At 48.1% G+C, this 21,000-nt stretch overlaps 1 protein-coding gene across 2 annotated transcripts in view; it reads left to right on the top strand.

Moving 5' to 3' along the window:
- LOC129215847 (Golgi integral membrane protein 4-like) overlaps positions 1 to 21,000 on the top strand; it is a 33,749-nt gene that overhangs the window by 6,273 nt on the left and 6,476 nt on the right. For both annotated transcript variants that reach the window (XM_054849750.1, XM_054849751.1), the window contains exons 2-9: positions 1,497 to 1,571; positions 2,815 to 2,864; positions 4,491 to 4,544; positions 8,575 to 8,725; positions 12,679 to 12,761; positions 16,486 to 16,641; positions 16,774 to 17,052; positions 17,684 to 17,841. In XM_054849750.1, the coding sequence (XP_054705725.1) occupies positions 1,497 to 1,571; positions 2,815 to 2,864; positions 4,491 to 4,544; positions 8,575 to 8,725; positions 12,679 to 12,761; positions 16,486 to 16,641; positions 16,774 to 17,052; positions 17,684 to 17,841 (1,006 nt within the window). The remainder of the gene's footprint in view (positions 1 to 1,496; positions 1,572 to 2,814; positions 2,865 to 4,490; positions 4,545 to 8,574; positions 8,726 to 12,678; positions 12,762 to 16,485; positions 16,642 to 16,773; positions 17,053 to 17,683; positions 17,842 to 21,000) is intronic.

Here is a 21,000-nt window from a genome sequence, read left to right as displayed (position 1 = left end):
GCTGGAAATTGCATGGATCTTGATGGTCTCCATGTGCTCTTTGTGCACATTTTGTGAATGATCTTTGGTATTGTTTAGAAAAATGTCCTAGCTTGATTTTTTTTTTTTTTAAGGATGCTAGAACTATCTGAGCTCTGTGTATACATTGAGTGACATCTGCACTACCATAGGCTTGGTGCCACTGATGGTCAACACTGTAAAATATTAGATATACATATGGATGTTTTGTCTCTTATTTACCCAGATCGGAGCGTCTGCTCTCGGGCAGCAAACCACCTGTTAATGCAGGACGTGCGCTGCCTTTGCTGCTCCCGTACGACCTGGCTGGAGCTGGCAGTCTCTATAGATTCACTTGCTGGGAGTGCGTGAGTCACCTGGGGCTCTTTGGCTTGGCAAGGTTTCAACAAGGAATGGGTTAGCACTTGTTTCATGCTTGCAGATATCATCCCACTTCATTCGTTTTTCTGGAGACTCTGTATCACGGCACAACTTGCCCCCAGAGATCTTGGCTCTGAAGGCAAGTTTCTTTTATCGCCCCTCCTGTCTGAATTGCAGCCCAGTGCCGTTCTGGCACGGTGGTGACCTCTGTGCGGAGGAGATGGAGGAGCCTGTTGCCTGAGTCACAGCCCTCAGCCGCAAAGCTCTTGGTTAGCGGTCAGACATCAGAGTGGATTAAAATCACCATCCATCAGGAAGCTTCTCTGGCAGTTTCATTTGTCATGTGGCTGCTGTATGAAGCAGCCTCATCCCTCTCCCTTCTCGGCTCCTGTGCAGAGTACGGATGCTCTTTTGTGTGTAATGGGAGAGGGAGCTGCTTGGCTCGCTTTTCCTTAGTGGCCCGAGGGCCAGTTATTGGTTGGCTCGTGGAAGGAAGGGAAGAAAGTGTGTGTCCTGCATGCTGCTGATGCCTTTACAGAAGAGATGACCTGGAAGGCTCTGGCTATGTGGAGCCTGGTAGTGGCTTTGGCCTGCAAATATAAAGTCTGGCCACTGGCCACTAAAGCTCTTGGGCTTTGCAGCTTAGACTCCAAAGCACAACCTGAGTGCCGATGCTCACAGGATGAGACTGGTGTGTTATATCGGGAATATCCATTGTCTGTAGTCCAACCGTTCCCATCCTGCTCCAGACCTTACCTAGTCACAGTTGACAAAGTGCAAACAGCCTGTAGCTGGACCTGACCCTTTCGTTGTTTTCGACATCAGGTATCTGCACGTATTTGAGGACTCTTGGTTTGCTTGGTCTGGGTTTTACACATGAGCTACTGTGTGCCTAAGCCTAGACACGGAGTGATGCAGGCCACTTGGAACAGGGAAGGCTCTTTTGCCCAAGTCTGCTCTCTTGGGCACTCGCTGGCCCAGTTCACAGCAGGATTTGAGGTCCACGTGTGCCCCTGGTCACATGACCTGTGAGAGGCCTGGCCTGTTTTCAGGGAAAAGAATATGTGGGAATAAATTCCAGGATTTATCTCATGCTCTGCCTCTTTCTGCTTCCCTAGTTGTGTATGAGCACAGATCCCGGCTAGAACGATCCTTGCAGAAGGAGCGAGGGGAACACAAGAAGACGAAAGAAGGTGAGTCTCCTGCATGGGTGGTATAGCGGTGGCCAGCCAACCCTCTGGCTGTCCTGTGGAGAGACGTGCGTGGTACCCAAAGTGTTTTCTGCCTTCAGGGCCATGTATGGATGTTCCTGAAGGCCCCCCAGGTGAGACTCATCCCTGATTTGTACTTGGAGAATAGTTAATGGACTTGTCCATTGCCCATGGGCAAAAGGTGCTGGGAGGTGGGTCCTGTTCTCTCATATTCCCACAGATGTCCATAGTCTAATCTGTGAGTAATAGTACCCATGGTGTTTGAGCACTGCGAGTGTTAGCTCAACCTGGCACCAGACCGTGCTTTTTTTCTTGGAAATATGTAAACTTTCTTATAAAAGTGATCTGAAGGTGCTGAGCTTAATTGCTTTAGCATCTCTGCACTCCATAATACATGGGCAATACAGACTGTCGATCCTTTAAAGTTGATCTACAAATGTAGATGTCCACATGCAGGATATTTTAAGACCATGAAATACAGCAGGAAGTAGACAGCTAACAGATTAGCTCATGTACCTTTCTGTGGAGTAGTCTGCTTAAATGTCAGACCCCTTTGCACCCGATTGTTGCTGGCAACTTAATAGCTTGGTTTTTATTTTCAAAACTGGTATGTGGAGTAACGTACGCTACTCCTACACGCACTGTATTTCTGCAAATGCTGACGTACAGCATCCAGGGTTGGCTGTAGCTATGTGGCTGCGTAGCTGAGAGAGAAGCCGTGTTTCTGTCTTTCCTTTATTTGGTGAGGACTGACTGAGAAAGTGAAGTGCCCTAATAAATGTTATCTTATCATGGGACCTTCCTGTTTTAAGAAGGTGGCACAGATGAGGTCAGCAGATGATGAGTTCCTTTTGGTCTCACAGAAGCTTTGATTTCTCTTAAAGAATCATCTCTTGTTTCAGAGCACTCCAAATGCTCACGCAGCTTCAGTGACATCAAAATGTAGCTGTTTGCGTGCTGAAGTAGGAAGCCACCAACGCACTTCCCCATAGAATGGGAGAGGAAGAACATTTGGGCCAGTCTAGATGGGTGGGACAGCTCTCATGGAAACTACGACCGTCTTTCTGAGGGCATCTCCTAGCAGCATCTGCATTCCAGCTTGTTGAGTTGCAGCCTTTTGCTCAGCAAGGGGCTGACTTCCTGCTTCCCTCCTCCCACCCAAATATAAACCAGATCCTTGTTAAATTCCAGCTCATTAAATTGTCTTCTCTTCTTCCCTTTCTAGATTTTTTAGTGTATAAGTTAGAAGCTCAGGAAGCTCTCAACAAGGAGAAGGTAGGTCTGGTTTATGCCTCAGAGTGTGTGTGTAATAATGGTAGGGATTCTTCTAGTACCACCACAGTCACGAGGCCAGTGTTGGTGTCTGGAAGGCGTGAAAGACTATGAGCGTCTACAGTACAAGATGAACTTTGGCTGACTCCATCTTGCGAGGCTGTTGGTGTGTGAGGATTTACTTCATCTCAGGGAAGGACTGTGTTGTGCTAGAGCTGTTCTGCCTACTCTCCCGTGTGTGATAGATGATTTGATTGTCAGCTTCTGGTGTAGCGGGGAGTCCTGTGCTGCAGTCAGGGAAGAGAATTGCCGTTTCTTAGTACAGAAGCATCCTGGGGAGATTGAATGCAAGGCACGCCACAGGGAACATGGAGGGGAAAAAAGGCCGTGGTGATGTTGGGGAAAGCATACCCATTGTTTTCTGTCTCCAGGGGTTGTCAAATGACTTCCACTAGCCTGTGGGCTTCTCACTTGGCAGGAAAAAGAAGGACTCTTCAGTGAGGGTTAGGAAGAAATGTGTCCCTGGGTTAGTCTGTCACCTTCAAGTGAATGGATAAGGCTGGTTTTATCCTTTCTCAGAGCATCTGTTGATGAGATGCTGGAGAAGAGGAATTGCTTTTAGCCTGCTCATCTGTGGGTGAATGTCACCCTGTTACAGAAAGAAAGTCATGGTTGGATATCCGAATACTCTAATGGCTGGGCAGCTCCCTTGCCACTTGGGCTCGTTGGCTGGTAATACTTCATACCCTACTGCGTACTTCTCATATAAGTTAAACTGTGGGTGGCAGTGGAAATCTCTGCATGGTGCTTAGTTTGCACTTCCATGGTCCTGCTTAGTGTCTCAGCCATGTCGCTTTAAGCTACCCAGAGATGCCAGCAGATGTTTGTAAAAATGCGTGTGGTGGGAAAAGCTGCAGCACGTTCCCGCTCAGGTGCCGCTCCTGCCGTGGGGACTGAGCCTTGGAGCACAGGTGGCTGATGGCTTTCACACCTGGTGTGTTGAGATGCCGCTCTGCAGTGAAGAACGGTACCCTGGGCACAAAGGAGAAGAACGTGACCCTTAGCAAGGCATAAGCAGACCCCTCCGTGGACACGTGTAAATCCCTCTGCTGCTGGTTTGTCAGCTGAGCTTAGTCTGATAGCTGTGCCTAGTTACAGGAGTTTGCTTTAGGCTTAGTGATCAATTTTTTTGTTAAATGGTGTAATTTTTGTGTGTGGGTGAAAGCCTTAGCTCTGGTGTTGTCTGCCTCCCCCTCAGCCTGCTTTTGGGGGGGTTTACTGTGTAAAGCTCGCTCAGCTCTGGGCCTGTCCTACATAAAGAGCAGAAGAGTGGGGAAAACCACTCTGAACGTGAATCAAAAGAGTACAATTAATTAGCTGCTGGTTAGGTTGTTTTGAAAGGGTTCTTTTCCAGCCGTGCTCAGGCTGCATGTTCTCCTGGTCACCTTGGTGGGGTTGTTCCTGGTCACCTTGGTGGGGTTGTGTCTGGTCACCGTGTGCACGCCAGCGTGTGAAGGGGCAGCAGGACCTTGCTGGTGGTGCAGTAGCTGGGCAGGTGCTCTTGTGTGTTTCTCCCTGCCTTAGGTTTTCCTGGGATCTAATGGCACTGTTGAATCTTTTTCTTTCCAGCAAGATTCAATGAACAGATACGGGGCCCTCAGTTCCCAGCACAAGATCCTGAAGGTAAGGAGGAGTCTGGTTTCACGTATTCACTATCTGCTGTGAGTTAAAGAACGCTCCCTGGAAGGAGAGTCGGTGCTTTCGCGTGCCAGAGATGCCTAGGAGAGACCAAGGGTTTCCTGCCGCTAGTGCCAGCGCAGAGGGAGGAGACCACACCATGGTGTTGACCTACATCCCTTCCTGACTATTCAGGTTCATGGGAGTTTCCTATTTATTCTGTTGAGCTTTGTATCAGATTACAGCCTCCACCTATACCTTATTTCAATGGTAGTCTTTGTGCAGTTTATCGCACAGCAGTTCTGTTGTTCAGCATGTTCTTTTCTGGGTCTCTTAGGTGAAAATGGGTCTATTCATTGCAGCTTGCCCATTGTATTCCAGTCCGTGGAAGCAGCTCAGCTTATTGCACGCTCTACCTGAAGCATATCTTGATGTTTAAGCTTGCTTTTGTTAGAGCAATGCAACTGTGGCTGGCGATGGTGGGTTCTAAATGTTTTTAGTTAGAGCACCGGCAGTGAAATGGTCATTTAATTCTGGGATGTAGAAAGAGGGCTAGGTTCCAGCAACCCTTAGCACCGCTGGGTTGTATTTCCTGAGCGGAGTTGGACCTCCAGCTGCCTGGCTTTTGGATTCAAACTTCGGGAAAAGGGAAGTACAGTTCTGTCTCTTGGGTATTATCCAGCACTGCAGATTCTGGGAACGCTTTGCAATAGTAACGTTCCTCTTCATAGCAACTGCAGTCCGAGAGAATGCTCGGGTTTGCTTGTCTCGAGGGGACAGTGAGAGCATTTTATCCTGGCTCCCTTTCTCTTGCTTCCTTTTATTGGGCGGGGGGACACTTATTTTTTAAACTACATTTACAGCTGCTGAAAGACGAGCCAGCCCTTGGGACTGCAGTGTGGTAGATCTCAGCCCCCTGCCCCTGAAAAAGTAGCGTTCGGCTCAACGTCTAGCTAGTTGTGAGGCTGAGTAACACTTCTGTTACCGGAGCACAGGCGGAAAATGATTCCACTGGTACTGGCTTCCTCGGGAGGAAGATTGCTGCCAGCGAGCTCGTTACCTAGGAAGTGGACACGTAATGCTGAACAGGAGCAACTAACAGAAGCTGGAGGTCCCAAATATGACCAAAGGCTTCCATGAAGCCACATCAGCATATCTGTCTCTGGTGTTTCTGGCCACTGCTGTCATTCTGATCTGTATTGAAGTCATCTATGTCTGGTCAACTTCTGCAACCGGCACACCAGACTCCAAGGGGCAAGGGGCTTGACTTTGTCCAAAAATAGCAGCTGCAGCAGTTGCCTGTGTCTGGATTCCTGCTGGGGCCAGACTTCGTCTGACAATTCCTTTCATCCTCCTGAGTGGAGATTAAATTTATTTGTTAACGTCTTTCTGCAGAATGCATCCTAGCATTCACTGGAATAGGCAGGCAAGGAGGCGAGTGGCTTTAAACCAAAGATTTTTGACATGGACTTCCTGAAGCTGCTGGAACCTGGAAGCTTGCAATGAGGTGTGCCCTTGCTTTGCTTGTGGGCTAAGCATCCATTCCTGATTCTGTTTCTACAAAGCTGCTTTCTAAGTCATGGCAGAAACATATGTTTTCTTCTTCCCCTGCCCCCCAACCTGCCCATTTCCGCAGAGACCTCTACCACGTAGCCGATGCATCTCGGGAACTACATATTGTCTGAACAGCAGAGGGAAGGCGGGATGAGAGGACCTGCTGGCCTGAATTCATACAGCTGAGTTAAAGGAGTTCTGATTTTTTTGAAAGATTAGCTGACTTCCCGAATGCTGTGATTTCCCCGTATTGCAGAGTTGGGCAGGATGGGTAGGAACACAGAGGGAAACGTCCTGGCGGCGTGGTGTCTCTGTGTTCCCTCACCCCCAGCTGCGTTTGTACGTGATTTGCACAACACTCGTGTCTTGCAGTGTGCGCTTGAGTGAGTAAACCAGCGCATCTGTGAGGTAGAGAAGGGAATGCCATCGCAGTCCGATGGGCAGCTCTGGACATAAGAGCGTCCTGGCTTCCTCGGGGCTGTCGGCATACGTAGCTGTGGTAGAACCGACTGGGTCAAGAATGCTCTGCTTACAGTTAAGTGGCTTCTCTGACAAACAATCACACGTAGCACGTTCCAGACCTCCTGTCCTGCAACTACAATAAAACAGCATCTTTAGATTCCTCCAAAAGCTTGCATGTGTTGGTCACAGCCATCCTTAGCAATCAGCTGGGAGTGAGGATGCTCTGTGTGCTTAATGAGCTGGATTGGGCCTTGGGTGCTTTGTGTGACCTTGGTCAAGGCACTTATCTCTTTCTTCAGCTTCCTGCTGCTATCAAAGGATGAATATTCCCTCTCTTCTTCCTGACTGCGAGCAGTCTGGGGACGGACATTATGCACATCGCCTGCCAGACATAATATGGGCTAGAAATTAATTGACCTGTGCTGATGAGGACTTAAAATTCCTTGAATTGCTTAGAGTTTCTTGTTAAAAATCGATTCTCGCTTGCTCATGTTGGTGGCTTCTGAGGCGTTTAGTATCAAAATGATTTTAGGGATGTGGTTCCTCTGCAGTGCTTTCTGATGAGAACTGTAAGTACCTAATGTCTTTGAAAGCCAAATCAGGAATCTTTTTATTCTCTTTATTTTCCCTCCTGATCTTGTGGTCTGATTAACCCGACATCCTTGTCTCTCCTCTTTGTTCTGTCTCTGGGACCCCTCCATACCGATAGCTTTTTTCCTCTGCGTCGCATGTATTTTTGGAGCACGGTTATTTCTCTCCTTTAGGTGGAGAATAATTGCTTCAGGGCAGAATGCCTGGGCCACAGATGCTTTGTTTTACTGGGGATAAATGCAATCATCAATAGCATTTAGAGGTTTGGGGTTTTAAAAAAAGAAGGATTTTTCTTTTTACAGGAAGGCTGATTGAAATTGCTGCCCGAGTCCTGAGGAGCTATTGTGTGGAAGGGCCAGGGTTCACCTGTGAGCCAATCAATCTGCATACATAATTGGTGTTGACAAACTGAATGTGGAAGGACTCTCTAGGTTACCATGGGAACAAAAAAAAAAGGAGGTGAATTCTGGTTCAGTGGGTCTGAGCAAAAGGATGTCTCAGCATGTTTTGTTCTTGGGCTCCGCAAGAGGGGAGGGGAGAAAAGAACAGCTCTTCAACCCGCTTCTATCTGCTGAATTCTTGGCCCGCTGAAGTAGTCTGTGGTCTTGCGAGTGTCCTGTTATCCTGGCGTTTTACGCCCGTGAGCCCCACGTCACCACGGGGAACGTGGGCTCTCTCCAGTCTCACCATGCGAGAGGATGCGGTACCCTTGCAAACGGTGTCCCTCCTGTGCCAGCAGCTTGGAGCGGCGGGTGGGAGAACGGCCAGGCTGCCGAGAAGCAAACCAAGCAGCGAGAACAAGCCGAGTGTCCGGGTGGCTGTGTGTCCTAAGTGACAAGCGATACCTGCACACAGAAAGGCAGGAGGAGTTAGACCTTAGCCCTGCGTAAGGTGAACCGCTCCTGTAACACAGCGTGCACCGTGAAAACTGTCCTTGCAGGTGGTGATGTCCTTCGGTGTGTTTGTGACTCTGGAAAGGACCTTGGATTTGTGCGGTGTTCCACAGGCTTTTGGTTTGATATCGGCAAATGTTATAGCCCGTGTTGCTCGCAGAGAGCAGGGTGTGCAGGGAAGTTGGGAAGGAATAGGAGTAGTTCTTGGCAGTGTCCCAGAGTCTCCATCTCTCTTTTTCAGGCAGGAGCAGAGTTGCCACCACATTCTGCTTCCAGTTTAGTGGCTTCCAAGGAGACCTCCCAAACTGCTTCACAAAGCAGAGTTTAATTGGCATTTCACATCTCTCCTGAATCACTGAACACAAAGAATATTTTATTGTATCTGGGATTTCTCGCTACCTTAGTGGAGGAACAAACATCTCTTCTGCTTCCCCAAGAAACTTACTACGCAGAGGCACTCGAGTAGCACTTGGCAATAGCTAAAATTACTCTTCTTCTCCTTGTACTGACTCTTTGTCCCTTCTTTTCATATTCAGAACCAGCATGAAGATGTCAAGAAGCAGCTGCTTGACCTGCAGCTGCAGCACAACAGCTTGAAACTGGAACATCGTAAGACACTGGAGACCCATAGCCAGAAATATGCCCAGCTGCAGCAGGAGAAGGACAGTGAAGTCTCAAACTTGCAGGGTGAGTGTGATGATGAGCTGAAAAAAACACCAGGCGGAAAAAAAGGACTGAAGAACTGAGTTTGGGAGAACAGCGTTTCTTCTACAGGCCCCGCGAAGGTCTGCAGATACTGTAGGAACACTTCTGTACGGCTGTGGGTGCAGCGCCTTAGCCCGTCCGTACCTCGCGTGGAGTTCTGTCCTACCTCAGGGCGGTGGTGCAGGAATAAGGGCACTGTTAAAACTGGCCGGGGGTCCTGAGGTTGCACTGAGGGGAGGTAAGAGATGCAGAGCGGGCTATCAAGCAGCTTCCCCGTGCGAGGGAAGCCGTTGGGGTTCACGGTGGTGGTTTTCTGTAGGAATACACGCCACAAAGCCTCGGGCTGCTTGAGCTGGGAAATGCATTGATCAGGCTGCAGGTTTCTGGGGCTCCAATTGCACGGTCAGTGTAGGGTCATGGGGAGAAAAGCTTCCTTTTTTTTTTTTTTGTTTTTTTTTTGTTTAAATAGCCCCATGGGAGACTGTGGGACCTTGGTTTAACCACGCTTGAGTTCTCGGGGGTTCAGACGCTGTTACACTGCGTGGGGCATCCCTGGCTTCTGTCAACACCGGCATTTTTGTGGTGTTATTTCAAAAGCCTAATTAACTTTTGCTGGCTGCTCACTCTTACTGCAGCTGCTACTTACCTTATTTGTGTAGAGCCAAGGAAGAAAACTTACTGTGCCAGATGCTGATCGCATCCAGACAGTTTGTGTCCCAAGGAGGTCACACTCAAAATGCAGAAGATAATCCCAAAGTAAAAGGCGTGAGGCTAAGGTAGAGGTGCGTGCCTGTGGTTCCACAGCAGGCTGGGGCAGAAACAACAGCTTCGTCCATCAGCTACTGCTGCGTTACCCTTATCCCTTCTCTGGGGGATGAGTGTAACTAAGTTAGCAGAGATGCTTTCTGTGGCAGAGAGAAAGCACTGTGACATTTAGATGTCCCATCTCTTTCAATATACGTTTTTCACTTCTCTGCACGCTTTTGACAATGGAAACCAGTTTCTATACTACGAGAACCCTGTAAATTCTAATATTTAAGCTTGGGAGCAAATGACACGTGCTTATTGCAGAGAATGCTGATGCCTTTAATTCCCAAAGAGTAATTTCTATTTAGTCTGCTGGTTTGGGGGTTTTCAAGGTTCACATCTGTTCTTACTTAGATTAGGTCTGGGAGAGTGAAATCTGCTAATGTTTTGTTTGTGGCTTTTTTTCCCTCTGATCAACAAAACTCTGATACCTGATGAGCACTCCTGGGTTAGAGAGGAATTCAGCACAAGCAAGCAAAACCTAAATATTTTATTGTCTCTCTTTTTGAAATATGCAGCCCCCAACAAAGAAAGAAAATTAATTCTGCCAGAGGAAGGAGAATAATGGTCAGAAAACCAATTCAAAGAGGGAAGCTACTCGGGAAGGTCGGCTTAAGGCTGAGATATTAATATTCTCTGTCCATCTTCCCAGGCTACTGTTCACTTGGTACCATCTCTCTCCTGTGCTTAAAGCTCAAAGCTGGCTAGTAAATCTTCCCTTAAGTATTGGTAACCGTGCCGTACAAAAGAGCAAGACAGCCTCGTGAGAGGTGGCAAAGACAGAGAGCTAGTAGCGTTGCTAATGCCTCATTTTCTTTCCTTATGTTCCACCAGTACTTTCTATATATAACGTGCCCTCAGGAGACGTGTTGGAAGACGTGCCTCTGGCAGTGAGTAGAATAGAGAGCAGAAGAGGTATCTGAGCAGTGGGCATTGCTCAGGGTTGTTAAAATGGAACCGAGGGGGGTTTGCTGGATTCAATTGCAAAAATGAAACCCTCTCCCCAGGGATGCTGGGGGAAAGCAGAAGCTCACTGGGAAATATGAGGGATTGCTCTCCCAGGTGGAGCTGGCTTTGGTAGCTCCTCTTGGTGGTCCTGGTTGCTTCACAGCTTTGGGGCAGCTCTCGGGTTGGTCGCATAGCTATCTACACGCGTAAGGCGCTGGGATCGGGGGGCGAGGCAGTTGTGCCGTGCGACACAACGGTGGTGGTGCTGGTGGTGGTGCTGTTGGGGTATCTGTGCCCTGTTCCTGGAAACCCCTGCTGCTGGAAGTGGTTTTTGAATGCTGGTTAATGGGTTATGAGTATACGCTCAGAGAGCTGAAGCTTCCTGGTCTTGTTAACTGGGGCCCGTTTAATGCTGGTTGCCTCCTTCCTCTCCTGCTGCATTATGAACATTATGAACTATTTTCTCTGCTTTATAGGAGCTGCAGTCTATTTGTGCTGCATTTCACACCCCCAGCACAGCCTGTCCTCTGCTGTGCTCCCCCACACTAATTCTGTACTCTCCATTTTTCTCATCACACACTGGCAGTCTGCTCTGAAGGCAGAGGGATAGTCCTGATCTTCGAGGTTCTCTTAGAGATAAGGACCCTGTAGTTACAGCTGAAACTTTCTTCCCATTGACACCACTGTTAAACTCCTGATGAAGTCACGGGGACCAGGATTTCACCTGTCTGCCATGCTGGTGATAGAGGAAGGACACACCATGGCAAGAAGGGTTTGACTTCCACTTTCCAAATATGCTTTGAAGACTTAGATGTTACCGAGGCATTGGCTCGGTGAAACTGCAGGATTCTTTTGGACATGCCTCTCCCACACTTGAGATGCCTTTGGTTCCCTTGACGGGCTGGGGGGATGTCTGTGGTGTATCAGAGGTCTTAGCAGCAGCCGTCCTGTGTGAGGTGTCATCTAGCCTGGACCGGCTGCCTAAAAACATGTCCCTTATGCACTGCTCCAGACCAACACCCACAGCTGTGTGTGCTTTCTGCCTTGTGTGTACACCAGGTGAATAAGTTAAAGCTGTTCTAGCTGTAGTCCCGTAGAACGTAATGCCGTATTTCCTTCTGGCTTCAGCAAAGACAGAGCCTTCTCTTCTCGGTTTGATGTTAACCTTCACCACAAGGCAAGAACATAGCACCTGTCCTCAGTGGCAAAACATCCTCTCCCAGGGATGGATGTTAAAAATAAATACACCACGCTAATCAGAAATATCTATAATATTGACGTGAAATCTTGCATACAACTCAGCCTACAGTAAGTGGCCATCCTGTTATAGGAAAAATTCCCAGCCTTGTCCTGGCAGATGCAGCTATGTTTGCAGAGAAATCCCCGTGCGTGCAGCTCTAGTGATATTTTAAGAGAGCTTCAGGCTCCAAAATAAGGCTGACTCTTTTTTTTCACAGCCTTTCTTTTTATTGGAGGGTACGCGATTATATTCAAGGCAGTGAAACGTAAGCGCGTTGTGTCTCCTGTCACTGCAGTACTCAGGAGCGTGCAAAGAGCTCAAAAGGAGCCCAGCCCGGGGGCTGCAAGGCCCAAGCTTGCTGCTTAACAGCAGAGAAATAAATGTGCCTGAGGACCAGGTTGTCCTGTGATTGCTTTCTGTGAGGGGTTGGGGCGTTGGTTTTGTACCATCCTTCCGCGAGGCAGCTTCTCTGTGCAGGAGGAGCGAAGCTCCTTGTTGGATCCGCTGCGTGTTCAGGAGGGCTGGCAGACCTCTCTCGTAGCTGTTTCTCAACCTTCCAGGTACCAGAGGCAGGGCAGCGGCTGCTGCTCGCTGCTCTCCCTACTATTCAGCTGCAACGGGTCAGGGAAATGAAGAAACAAATATTCTGATAGCAAGCACAGCAAGAGCCCGACCCTGACAGCGCTAGTTAGCAGAGACACTCCGGAGAGGAAGAAATTCCTTGGATGGGCAGGACTCCGAGTGCTGAAAGGAATGATGATTCAGGTTTGTCAGAGTGTTTGGCTAGTCCCTAGTTCGTGCGTCACTGTCATTCCTGCGCTTGGAGACACCTACGAGGTCAAGAGGAACTTATGGTAAGGAAGAGAGATACTACACTTGTGAAAATATCTCTTAAGCAAAGTTGGTTTTTTGTTTTTTGTTTTTTTTTTTTCTCTTGCAGATACAGTCTTTAAACTCAGAGAAGAGAGCAAGCTTCTTCGGAAGGCACACCAGGAAGTTCACTCTCAGCTCCTCAATGCCCAGGTAATCAACAAGGGGCTGTTTGTGGCCACGCGGGACAATCTGTCACTGGGGTCTGGGTGCACCATCAAATCTGCTCTAAATAATAATTTTAGTTATCAACTGTATTCCAGTGTGGTGGGTTGCCTAAAACAGTGCTGGTAGATGCTGGTAGTGTAGATGCATTCTGGACAAGTAAAATTCTCCAGCCTGGAATCTGTCGCAGTAGCTGAATATACAGGTATGCTACGCAAGTCACTGCGGTTCAAGTGAGCATGAACTAGCATATTCCCTGGAACGCCTCCTTTCACTTATCCACTTCTCAAATACTTCCACCCTAAATGATGAATTGCCTCTGTTTATGCCTATAAAATTAATTGCAGAGAGAGACAGCAATGCACAAGTGCCTTGCGTGGCTTGCTGAGACTACAAGTAGATACTCAACAACCATGCAGAAAAAGGTCCCCATCTGCATCTCCCTGTGAAGCCTTAGTAGAGAGGAAGACTTACAAAAATTTTAGAAAGAGCTATATAAAAAAAGAAGTTAGTGTTCAGTAATAAAAGTGTTGGAGTGGTGCTTTTGGAGGCCAGGGCAGACATGCAAGCGGTGTTGGCTTAAGACTAGAGAGGCAGAAAAGCATTTTTCTGCAGGGAAAAAAAAAAACAAACCCCCAACAGTTTTCTTGATATGGTGTTATGCTCACGCTCTGGAGATGGTGTGAACCCCTTCAGCACACGGGAAGTCCTGAGCTCACAGGATTGTGCTCACCCGGCTGATGCTGGGAGCTCCCGGCTGACTTGGGAGAAGGGAGAAAGCGGGGTGTGCTGGGAGAAGTGGGAGGACTTAATGTCTCTGCAGTGTCTGAGGCCCTTGTACTGAGCCAAGACCCAAGCAGCTTTTTAAATACACTTTAAAAGTCACCTCGCAGTCTGAGTTAGCCTTTTCTGCTGTTAATTAACAGCCTTCTGTCAAGCACTCCCTTGGATTATAGGATAAGCCCAGAAGCAAGGAGCTAGTTGTGGTTAGGTGCTGTTCACAACTGACTCTTCCTCTGAACTTGAACTAGAGGTGTGGGGACTAGTGGGTTTTGACTGCTACAAGATTGCTTTCGAGTTCTGGGCTGATCTGCCCCGCAAAATAGCAGGGACTAAGTGGCTCTAGGGCATCACAAACTTCACAGGTTGCTCTGGGCAGGAAGCCCAGGTTACTGACATTGCAGGCAGCCGTCTTTGGCTCCTGTCAGACGTGGTTTGAGGGGTCTCAGGTGGACTGTCGCTGTATTTGACTCGTCTGCCTTAATAACCGTGATTTACCACTGAACTGCTCTTTCCACCCCGCTCCTCCGCGCGGCTAAGGCAGGCTGGCAGGGTTCTCGGCAGTGATGCCGCCCGCAGCGTACTTGTTAGAAACCGAACAGGGGCTTCGAGTCTCTGCAGGGGTCAGTCCAGCAAGCCCATACCAGAAATTGAAACAGCATGGGATTACTAACTTCTCCAGCCCTTCTCCAAGTCTACATTCACGCCTCCTGCTATCAAAATGCGTCTCAGCCTTCGTTTTTAGTCTTCCCGGCCAAACGTTCAAAGTAGCTGCCAATGTCACTGCCCTGTAGCTTGTTCTCGAGCGACGTTGAGACCCCATCAGCTCCCATCATACAGGCCTCTGCCATTGCCAGCTTGGGTCAAGATCAGTTGATCGAAGGTCCTCCGTTTGTCATTACCTATTTCTACTTTTGTCTTGCTGGGTCAATGCTGAGTGCATTTGCGTCTGGCAGACCGTGTAGGACCAGTCCTGAATTACTCTTCAGCAGAGTACCCTTAAAATGCTGTTCAAGAGAAAGCAATCAGCAGTTCAAGTGCGCAAACTAGCGCATAACCTGAACAGCATTAAAAAACCAAACCCAACTTGGCTAGAGATGGCCGAGGCTACAAAGTCAAGTGCTTGCAGACTGGAAAAACATGGTGGCAGCTTTTGTGCTGCCAGTCTTAACGCTTGGCCCCTTCGGTGTTGTGACCAATGGGAAAAGCAGTTAGCAAGAAACAGCGCACCGTCAGTTCTTGCCAAAATTAAGAGTGAGCAAGAGTAAAACGATTTGCCCCGGGGGTGGGAGACACGGCTCGGCTCCGTGCTCCGAATGTACTAGACAGTCGTGTAACAAAGTTGTGCTCCAGCCATCTGTCTGACTGCTATTTCTGGCTCTTACAGAAGTGGCAGTGATTGATCTCAATGATTTCAGAAAATACTTTGGATCTTTTTGACAATGAGCCTAGTGTTAAACCTTAAAGCTTTCTGTTCAGTTTTCTGATCAGTCCTTTGTAGCGTCTAACCAGCGTTTCATAACGCAAAGGTGAAGGGAATCGCGTTTGCTTGCAGCGGGGCGAGGTGCCGTATGTTAGAGCAGACACCCACAAAGGCTCCCAGCTTCTTCATCAGCACTGCGGTTCCTCGTTGCAGTGTTGGTTTGTGCTGAGTATCCTGTTGTTGATCTTGCTTCCTTCTGGCAGGTGAAAGTTTAGAGGAGTAATTTGCATTCCAGACGACGTGTTCGTTTTGCAAGGATTCCAACGTGTTTCACAAGCCCAGCCTGCAGTAGCTGTCGTATCAGTTGGTCTGCCACGGAGGCATCAAGCGATGTATGCGCAGCTTGCTGCGAGGGGTGCAAACAGCACGTGGGAGTCTGCGCATCAAGGCTAGTCTAAAGCTTCTTTCCCTCTGGGCTTAACAGGCTTTTGATGGGTACAAGTTTTGCTTCCATCTGGCTTGTTCTGACTGGGATCCGTCCCCTAGCTAGGGCTATATTCCACAAACTGTTCTTGGCTTCCTTTTCCTTTCCTCATTCCTTTTCTTAGCTTTGCCGAGTTGTTTTGTTGGGCTTTGTTTATTTAATGTTAACTTTAAGGTCACATTTCAGGGGGAAGAACTGAAATCAACAGAGCCTGCTCAGGAATTAATTTCCTGCTAAACTTTCCTTGCTGCTTGGAAGCTTTCCGACTCTGCCCAGTCCCTAATTTGGTCCATTTCCAGGTCCCCTGGCAAGCATATGAAAAGCTCTCTCCCCTCGCTTTCCTATAAATAACTGGGGTAAGAGTGGGGAGCTTTTGCTGAGTAGCTTTTTCAAGCCCTACTTTTCAGGGTTGGCGATGGAAGGAATAAACCGCAGCAGAGAGAGAAGCGTTGTATTTGCTTAGCAGTCAACCAGGAGAATCAATTTTCATTTGTCTTGCAAAGTAAATTGAATTGTCAGGTAGGATTATGCCAATTATAGTCAGCCCTGCCAAGATGAGCACATCCATGGAGGAATGCCTCCACAGGAATTAAAAAGCTGACCTTGAAGGTACACGTGTGCGAAGCGCGGGAGGAGAGGGAGCTGTACCTAGTAACACCCAGGACACAGCTCTTGTGCAAAGGCGGGAGTTGTGTCAATGGCTCACGCGCTAAATAGCATTGGTCAAAGAACTGGTGTCGTGGGTCAGCACCGCGAGGGTAAAAGGATGCGATAAAATAAGATGTAAGACTGGCAAAGGGGGAATAGAGAATATCCATGAAATCTGGAGGGAAAGCTGAAGACTGGCTTGGGTTTGTCACTAATGGTTGTGGATTATCTCCAGCCTTTCATATATATCAAGTAAATATTTTTAGTGGTGTATCTGTGCTGAACAATTGGCCGTAAATGAGTAGCTATTCTCGGCAAGGAGTTGTTTAACCCTTGTTACCGTGTGAGGTTTCTCTGTGCCCTTCTCGTACCCTCAGGCCCAGATGGAAGAGTTCAGGCAGCTCAAGGAAGCTCTACAGAAGATGCCGAGCTTCAAAGGAGGAGGAGCAGGGAAGGGGCAGCAGCAATTTCCGGTGGTGAAGGAGCAGCCCGTGGTGCCAGCCAACAGCCAGTTGCAGCTCGTGAGGCAGAAGGTGCGGTACTCCCGGGAAACCCCAGGGAGGAAAGTTCTGCAGGGCTTCTGGGGGTTTTCAGCATGGGGCTTTGAACTGGAGGGAACCGAGCTTGTTCCTTTAGAGTTTGCTTTTGTCCTTTCTTCCTTGCAGGCTTTTCCAGTCAATCAGGAGAATCGCCCTGTTGGGAACCCGCTGGCATCACAGGTCTCTGGGGTCCAGAAGCAGGCAGATGGCCCTCTGCTGCAGGGCCAGAACTCGTACAGCAACGACGGCCCGAGGCCGCAGGCGAACGTGCTCTTTACCCATCCAGCCCCACTGCAAGATGCCAATTCACTGCCAGATGCTCTGCCAGCCTGGCCGGCGAGACGCGGGGATGGCCACGTGATCCGATTCACCCGGACCATGAACAGTCTACGAAATGGGAACCCAGTAAGTTCTGCGCACTTGCTGCTTGTTTTGTGTAGCCCTTGCTTTTGAAGCTCAAAACTGTGACGTTTGTAACGATGTGCATACGTGTATTCCGCTTCCCTGATGTGGAAACTGTCCTGGCCTCAGGTTCCAGGCTCCTGTGCACTCTTAGAGCTTCAGTGGCTGGGCTCAGATGAACGGGCTGGGGTTCTTCTTCTGGATCCTGTCAGATCTGCGAAGAGTAAATCATAAAAGCAAACCTCTAAAAAATGTCAGCGCAGTGTGGTTAGACTATAGTTACGGTAACTATTATAATGGGACATGCGTGGGGTTTATTTTGTATGTGTGGCTGTGTTGTTCCTCTTTTTTTGGAGATTCACCTAACCAAGACAAGCTTGGGTCACACAGGGTTCAAATTATTTCCTCTTGGCTGTGTGGGAGGAGGAGGAGGAGGAGGAGGAAGACCTCTTTAACTGCAGGCTGGCTGGACAGGACTGTGGATTTGTTCTGAACCGTTTCTGAATCTGGTGGTCTTTGACAAAGGATTTTTCTGGCCCATAAGCCTGCCCAAATGCAAGGGAGATCTGCAAGTACCTGATAAGATTGGGAGCTTGTGTATGTCCTGAGTATATATGCATGCGTCTCTTTGCAGGATCTAAAGATGGTGATGCGCATTCAGGTGAAAAGCAATGAGGAAAGCCAGGCTCCTGGATTGCCACTGTCTGATCTGAAACAACCCTCTGCAGCAGAAAAACCGGAGATGCCAGCCAGCCACCACTCTGCAGGGAGCAAACAGCTGCAAATGCAAAGGTTGGTGAAACAAAGCTCCCTCCTGCTCTCAGTGCTTGGGCTCAAAGGTCCTGAACAGGCTGGTCCCTGGTCTCTCTTCTTGTCTTTATTGTGATTTCTACTTGAAAGATGGTTGAAGAAAGTGTTAGTTATTGGTCCCACTGTCATCTAGTTCTTGTAACTATAAATGTTGCTGCCGGGTTTCTCTCTCAGCCGAAGCAGAGGACTAGTCGTGTTGCTGGCAGTGTTGTGTGATTGAACGCACAGCCTGCTGTGGGTGCTGTGCTGGGAGAAAACAGAATCCAACTCTTGCGTTATTGGTGCCGGCTCTGCAGGCTGCCCTTGTATTTGAACTGTCTGGTGAAGTTGTTTTGTGTGGGGAGGAGAGAAAGAGGAGTTGCTGCTGAGTGAGATCAGGTCAGCATGGATTTCCTGCTAGCTAGAGGAGAGGGTGGGATGGAAGTCCGAACTGACTTCAAGAAATGTCCTCCCTTTCAGTGATGGTGACTTCAATATGTGTTTTGTTTCGCAAACTGAAGAAGCGCTGTATGATGGAAGCGACCTATCCACAGCAGCAAGGGTGGCTAAAAATTTCTTCAGTTTCTATAAATAAGAAGCATTAAGTTGTATATGAGAACTGCAACTTGCTCATTTTTTCCACTAATTAATCAGTAATCTGCCAAGCTCTGCGGGAATAACCAGACCTTGAAGATCTGGAAGCTTCTCATCTCCAAGGTTATATGGTAATCTAGAAGCAGCGGGCAACCAGCCCCGATTAGGTACTAGAGTTTTTTCTGGGTTTTGCTTCTAGGGCAAAGACAAATTCCCAAACTCTATTCTCTCTTCTGTGTTTTCTTTCCTCCCAGGGAATGGAGCTTGGGTTCCTGTTGCCAGTGCGCTTCTGAGGTATGCTAGGGATTTGCCTTCAGAGCCTGATTAGAATGTGAAAAGTCAGACAGGTCTGAGACCCGTGATCCCCAAACTATGGGATTTCAGTAACAGAATGGATAGTTCCTGCAGTACGGTACTTGTATCGCTGTAGTACCTGAGCGTCTAGTCAGGGACCAGGATCCTGTTGTCCTGGATGCTGTACGGGCACAGGAGAAACCGTTTACTGTCTCAGCGGCGCTCACAGACCAGTCTGTTTTTGCAAAAGGAAGAAAATGTCTGTCTGAGGCTGCAATTCATCAAAGTCTGGCCATGATCCACAAACTGACTCCAAAAATAGTGCTTCCTCATTTAACTAATTTATCCCCTTGTGTGTGTCCAGGTCATATCTGTTCAGTTTACTGGAGCAAACAAGATTGAATTTGTTTTATCTGTAGAGGAGACTTCTGGATTTTATTCTAAATTATCAGCCAGATCCTGCTCACTCTTCTGTGCCATTTCTGTTTGTTCGCTTAACCTGTAATCTTCCCAGGTCAGAAATTGTGCTTTGCATCTTTCTTTAAAGGGCAATATTCTCCCCATGCTGCTTTGGTAACATCTGCACGGGCACGCAGGGTAACAGCACGGAGGATATTCTGCTTTTTTACAGGGAGGGGCTTGTGTGGGCATAACTGAAGGTGAGGGTTGAAGTCGTGATGGCAGAATGCCCTTTCCTCAACTATGTAGAGTCTAGAGAGGATACCGGCACTACTCTGAAACAGAAAATGCAAATATTGGATTTGTTTGGCAAATGATTTCTGCAAGGACAGAGGTCATGGTATGTTTGGTGTGCTTTTCTTTTCCTGGATCTATCATCAAGAAATTAGTGAGCAGCTGGAGGCTGTTATTTACACTGCATGAGATTTGTGATGAGTCTGTAAACCAACTTTCTCCGGAAGGTGTCAGTGCCAAGAACAATATCAAACTGCAGCGGAGCACAAAAGAGGCCATGCATCCAATGCCAAGAACTGTTGCGTTGGGTGGCTGAGACCAGCAGATTCCAGATGAGCTCTTGATGGCCAATCTGCATTTCGATGGTTTTATAATGGGGAAATCTGAGCTGAAGGCTGGGTTATGGTTTTTCTTACTAAAAGTTCTGTGTGGTGGTAGTCTGCTGACTTTAAAAAGCTGCTACAGCTAAGGCCACTTGTCCTTTCTCAGCAGTTTAAAAATGTAAATGTTTTAAGTAGACTTTTAAATCTCAGCTGGCTTGTGTAGCAGGACAGGCTAGACCAAGCAGTAATCCTGCTTGAAGCTGGTGGTAACTTACTCGGGTTAAACGTTTGGGTTTCAGGTGCTTTGGAGAGCCCTTATCACTGGGATTTCATCCCTTTACCCTTCTTTGTTTCCGAAAGTTTCCCTGAGGAAGGATACGTGGGTAGACAATATTCCTTATGAGCAGCTCTGCCTTCTGGGCTTTTTTGGGGGCTCACTCAAGTGAGTACGAGGCCACTCTTCCTTCTCCGCCCTCCAATTCATTTCCACGCAGTGGAAGGGCGTTACGCTACTACGCGCTCTGCTGCCGAGCCTCTGGTTCGGCATCCGCGTGAGCTGCGCTATTGCCGCGGGCAGGGTAGCGTTAACGAAAAACGTGCTGCGTTTGGCATCTACCCTGATAGCAAGTCGTTGGCCCGCTGAGGCGCTCCTGGTAAGAAGGAAGCAGGCGTAGATGTTGATGTCGGCATCGGGAGAAGCGTGTTTGAGGTGGAACCGTTACAGAGGAGGGAATTCCTGACTATGGCTGCCTGAACTCTCACAGAGCGAGCTGTGTCTGAATAATTGATTTTGCAGGTCAGCAGATGAATGGAAGCGTTTGGGGGGGGGTGGTAGGAAAAGCAGTAGATCCTACTGGAACATGGCTTTCCTCGCTGAATAAAGAAATGAACCGCTTTTTCCCATGTTCACCTAAAAAAATAAAATCAAAACACTATATGAATGTCTACTTTCAGGTAGTTCTGTTTTCACTGTTGGGGTTGGTACAGGGGACAGATGCGTGTTATGGAAGAGTTTTATAAACAGACGCTGGTTAAAGTATCCACCCCAGTTGCAAAGAACTTGTAGCTTTAAACAAAATAATCAGGCAACGGATACTATCAATTTTGCATTGTGGCTTTCCTGTTTATTTTGAAAGGTTTTTTTTCTCCTTATAGGCCAAAACTCTACAGTTTTACTTTAGTAGCATCTTCATTTTAAATTAAGTTGGAACAATAAAGGGGACTTATGGTTTTGATTTAAAAAAAAAAAACCAAACAG

This window comes from Grus americana, chromosome 21 (assembly GCF_028858705.1).
Source record: "Grus americana isolate bGruAme1 chromosome 21, bGruAme1.mat, whole genome shotgun sequence".
Taxonomy (NCBI): Eukaryota; Metazoa; Chordata; class Aves; order Gruiformes; family Gruidae; genus Grus; species Grus americana.
This window is presented reverse-complemented; position numbering and strand designations above follow the sequence as displayed.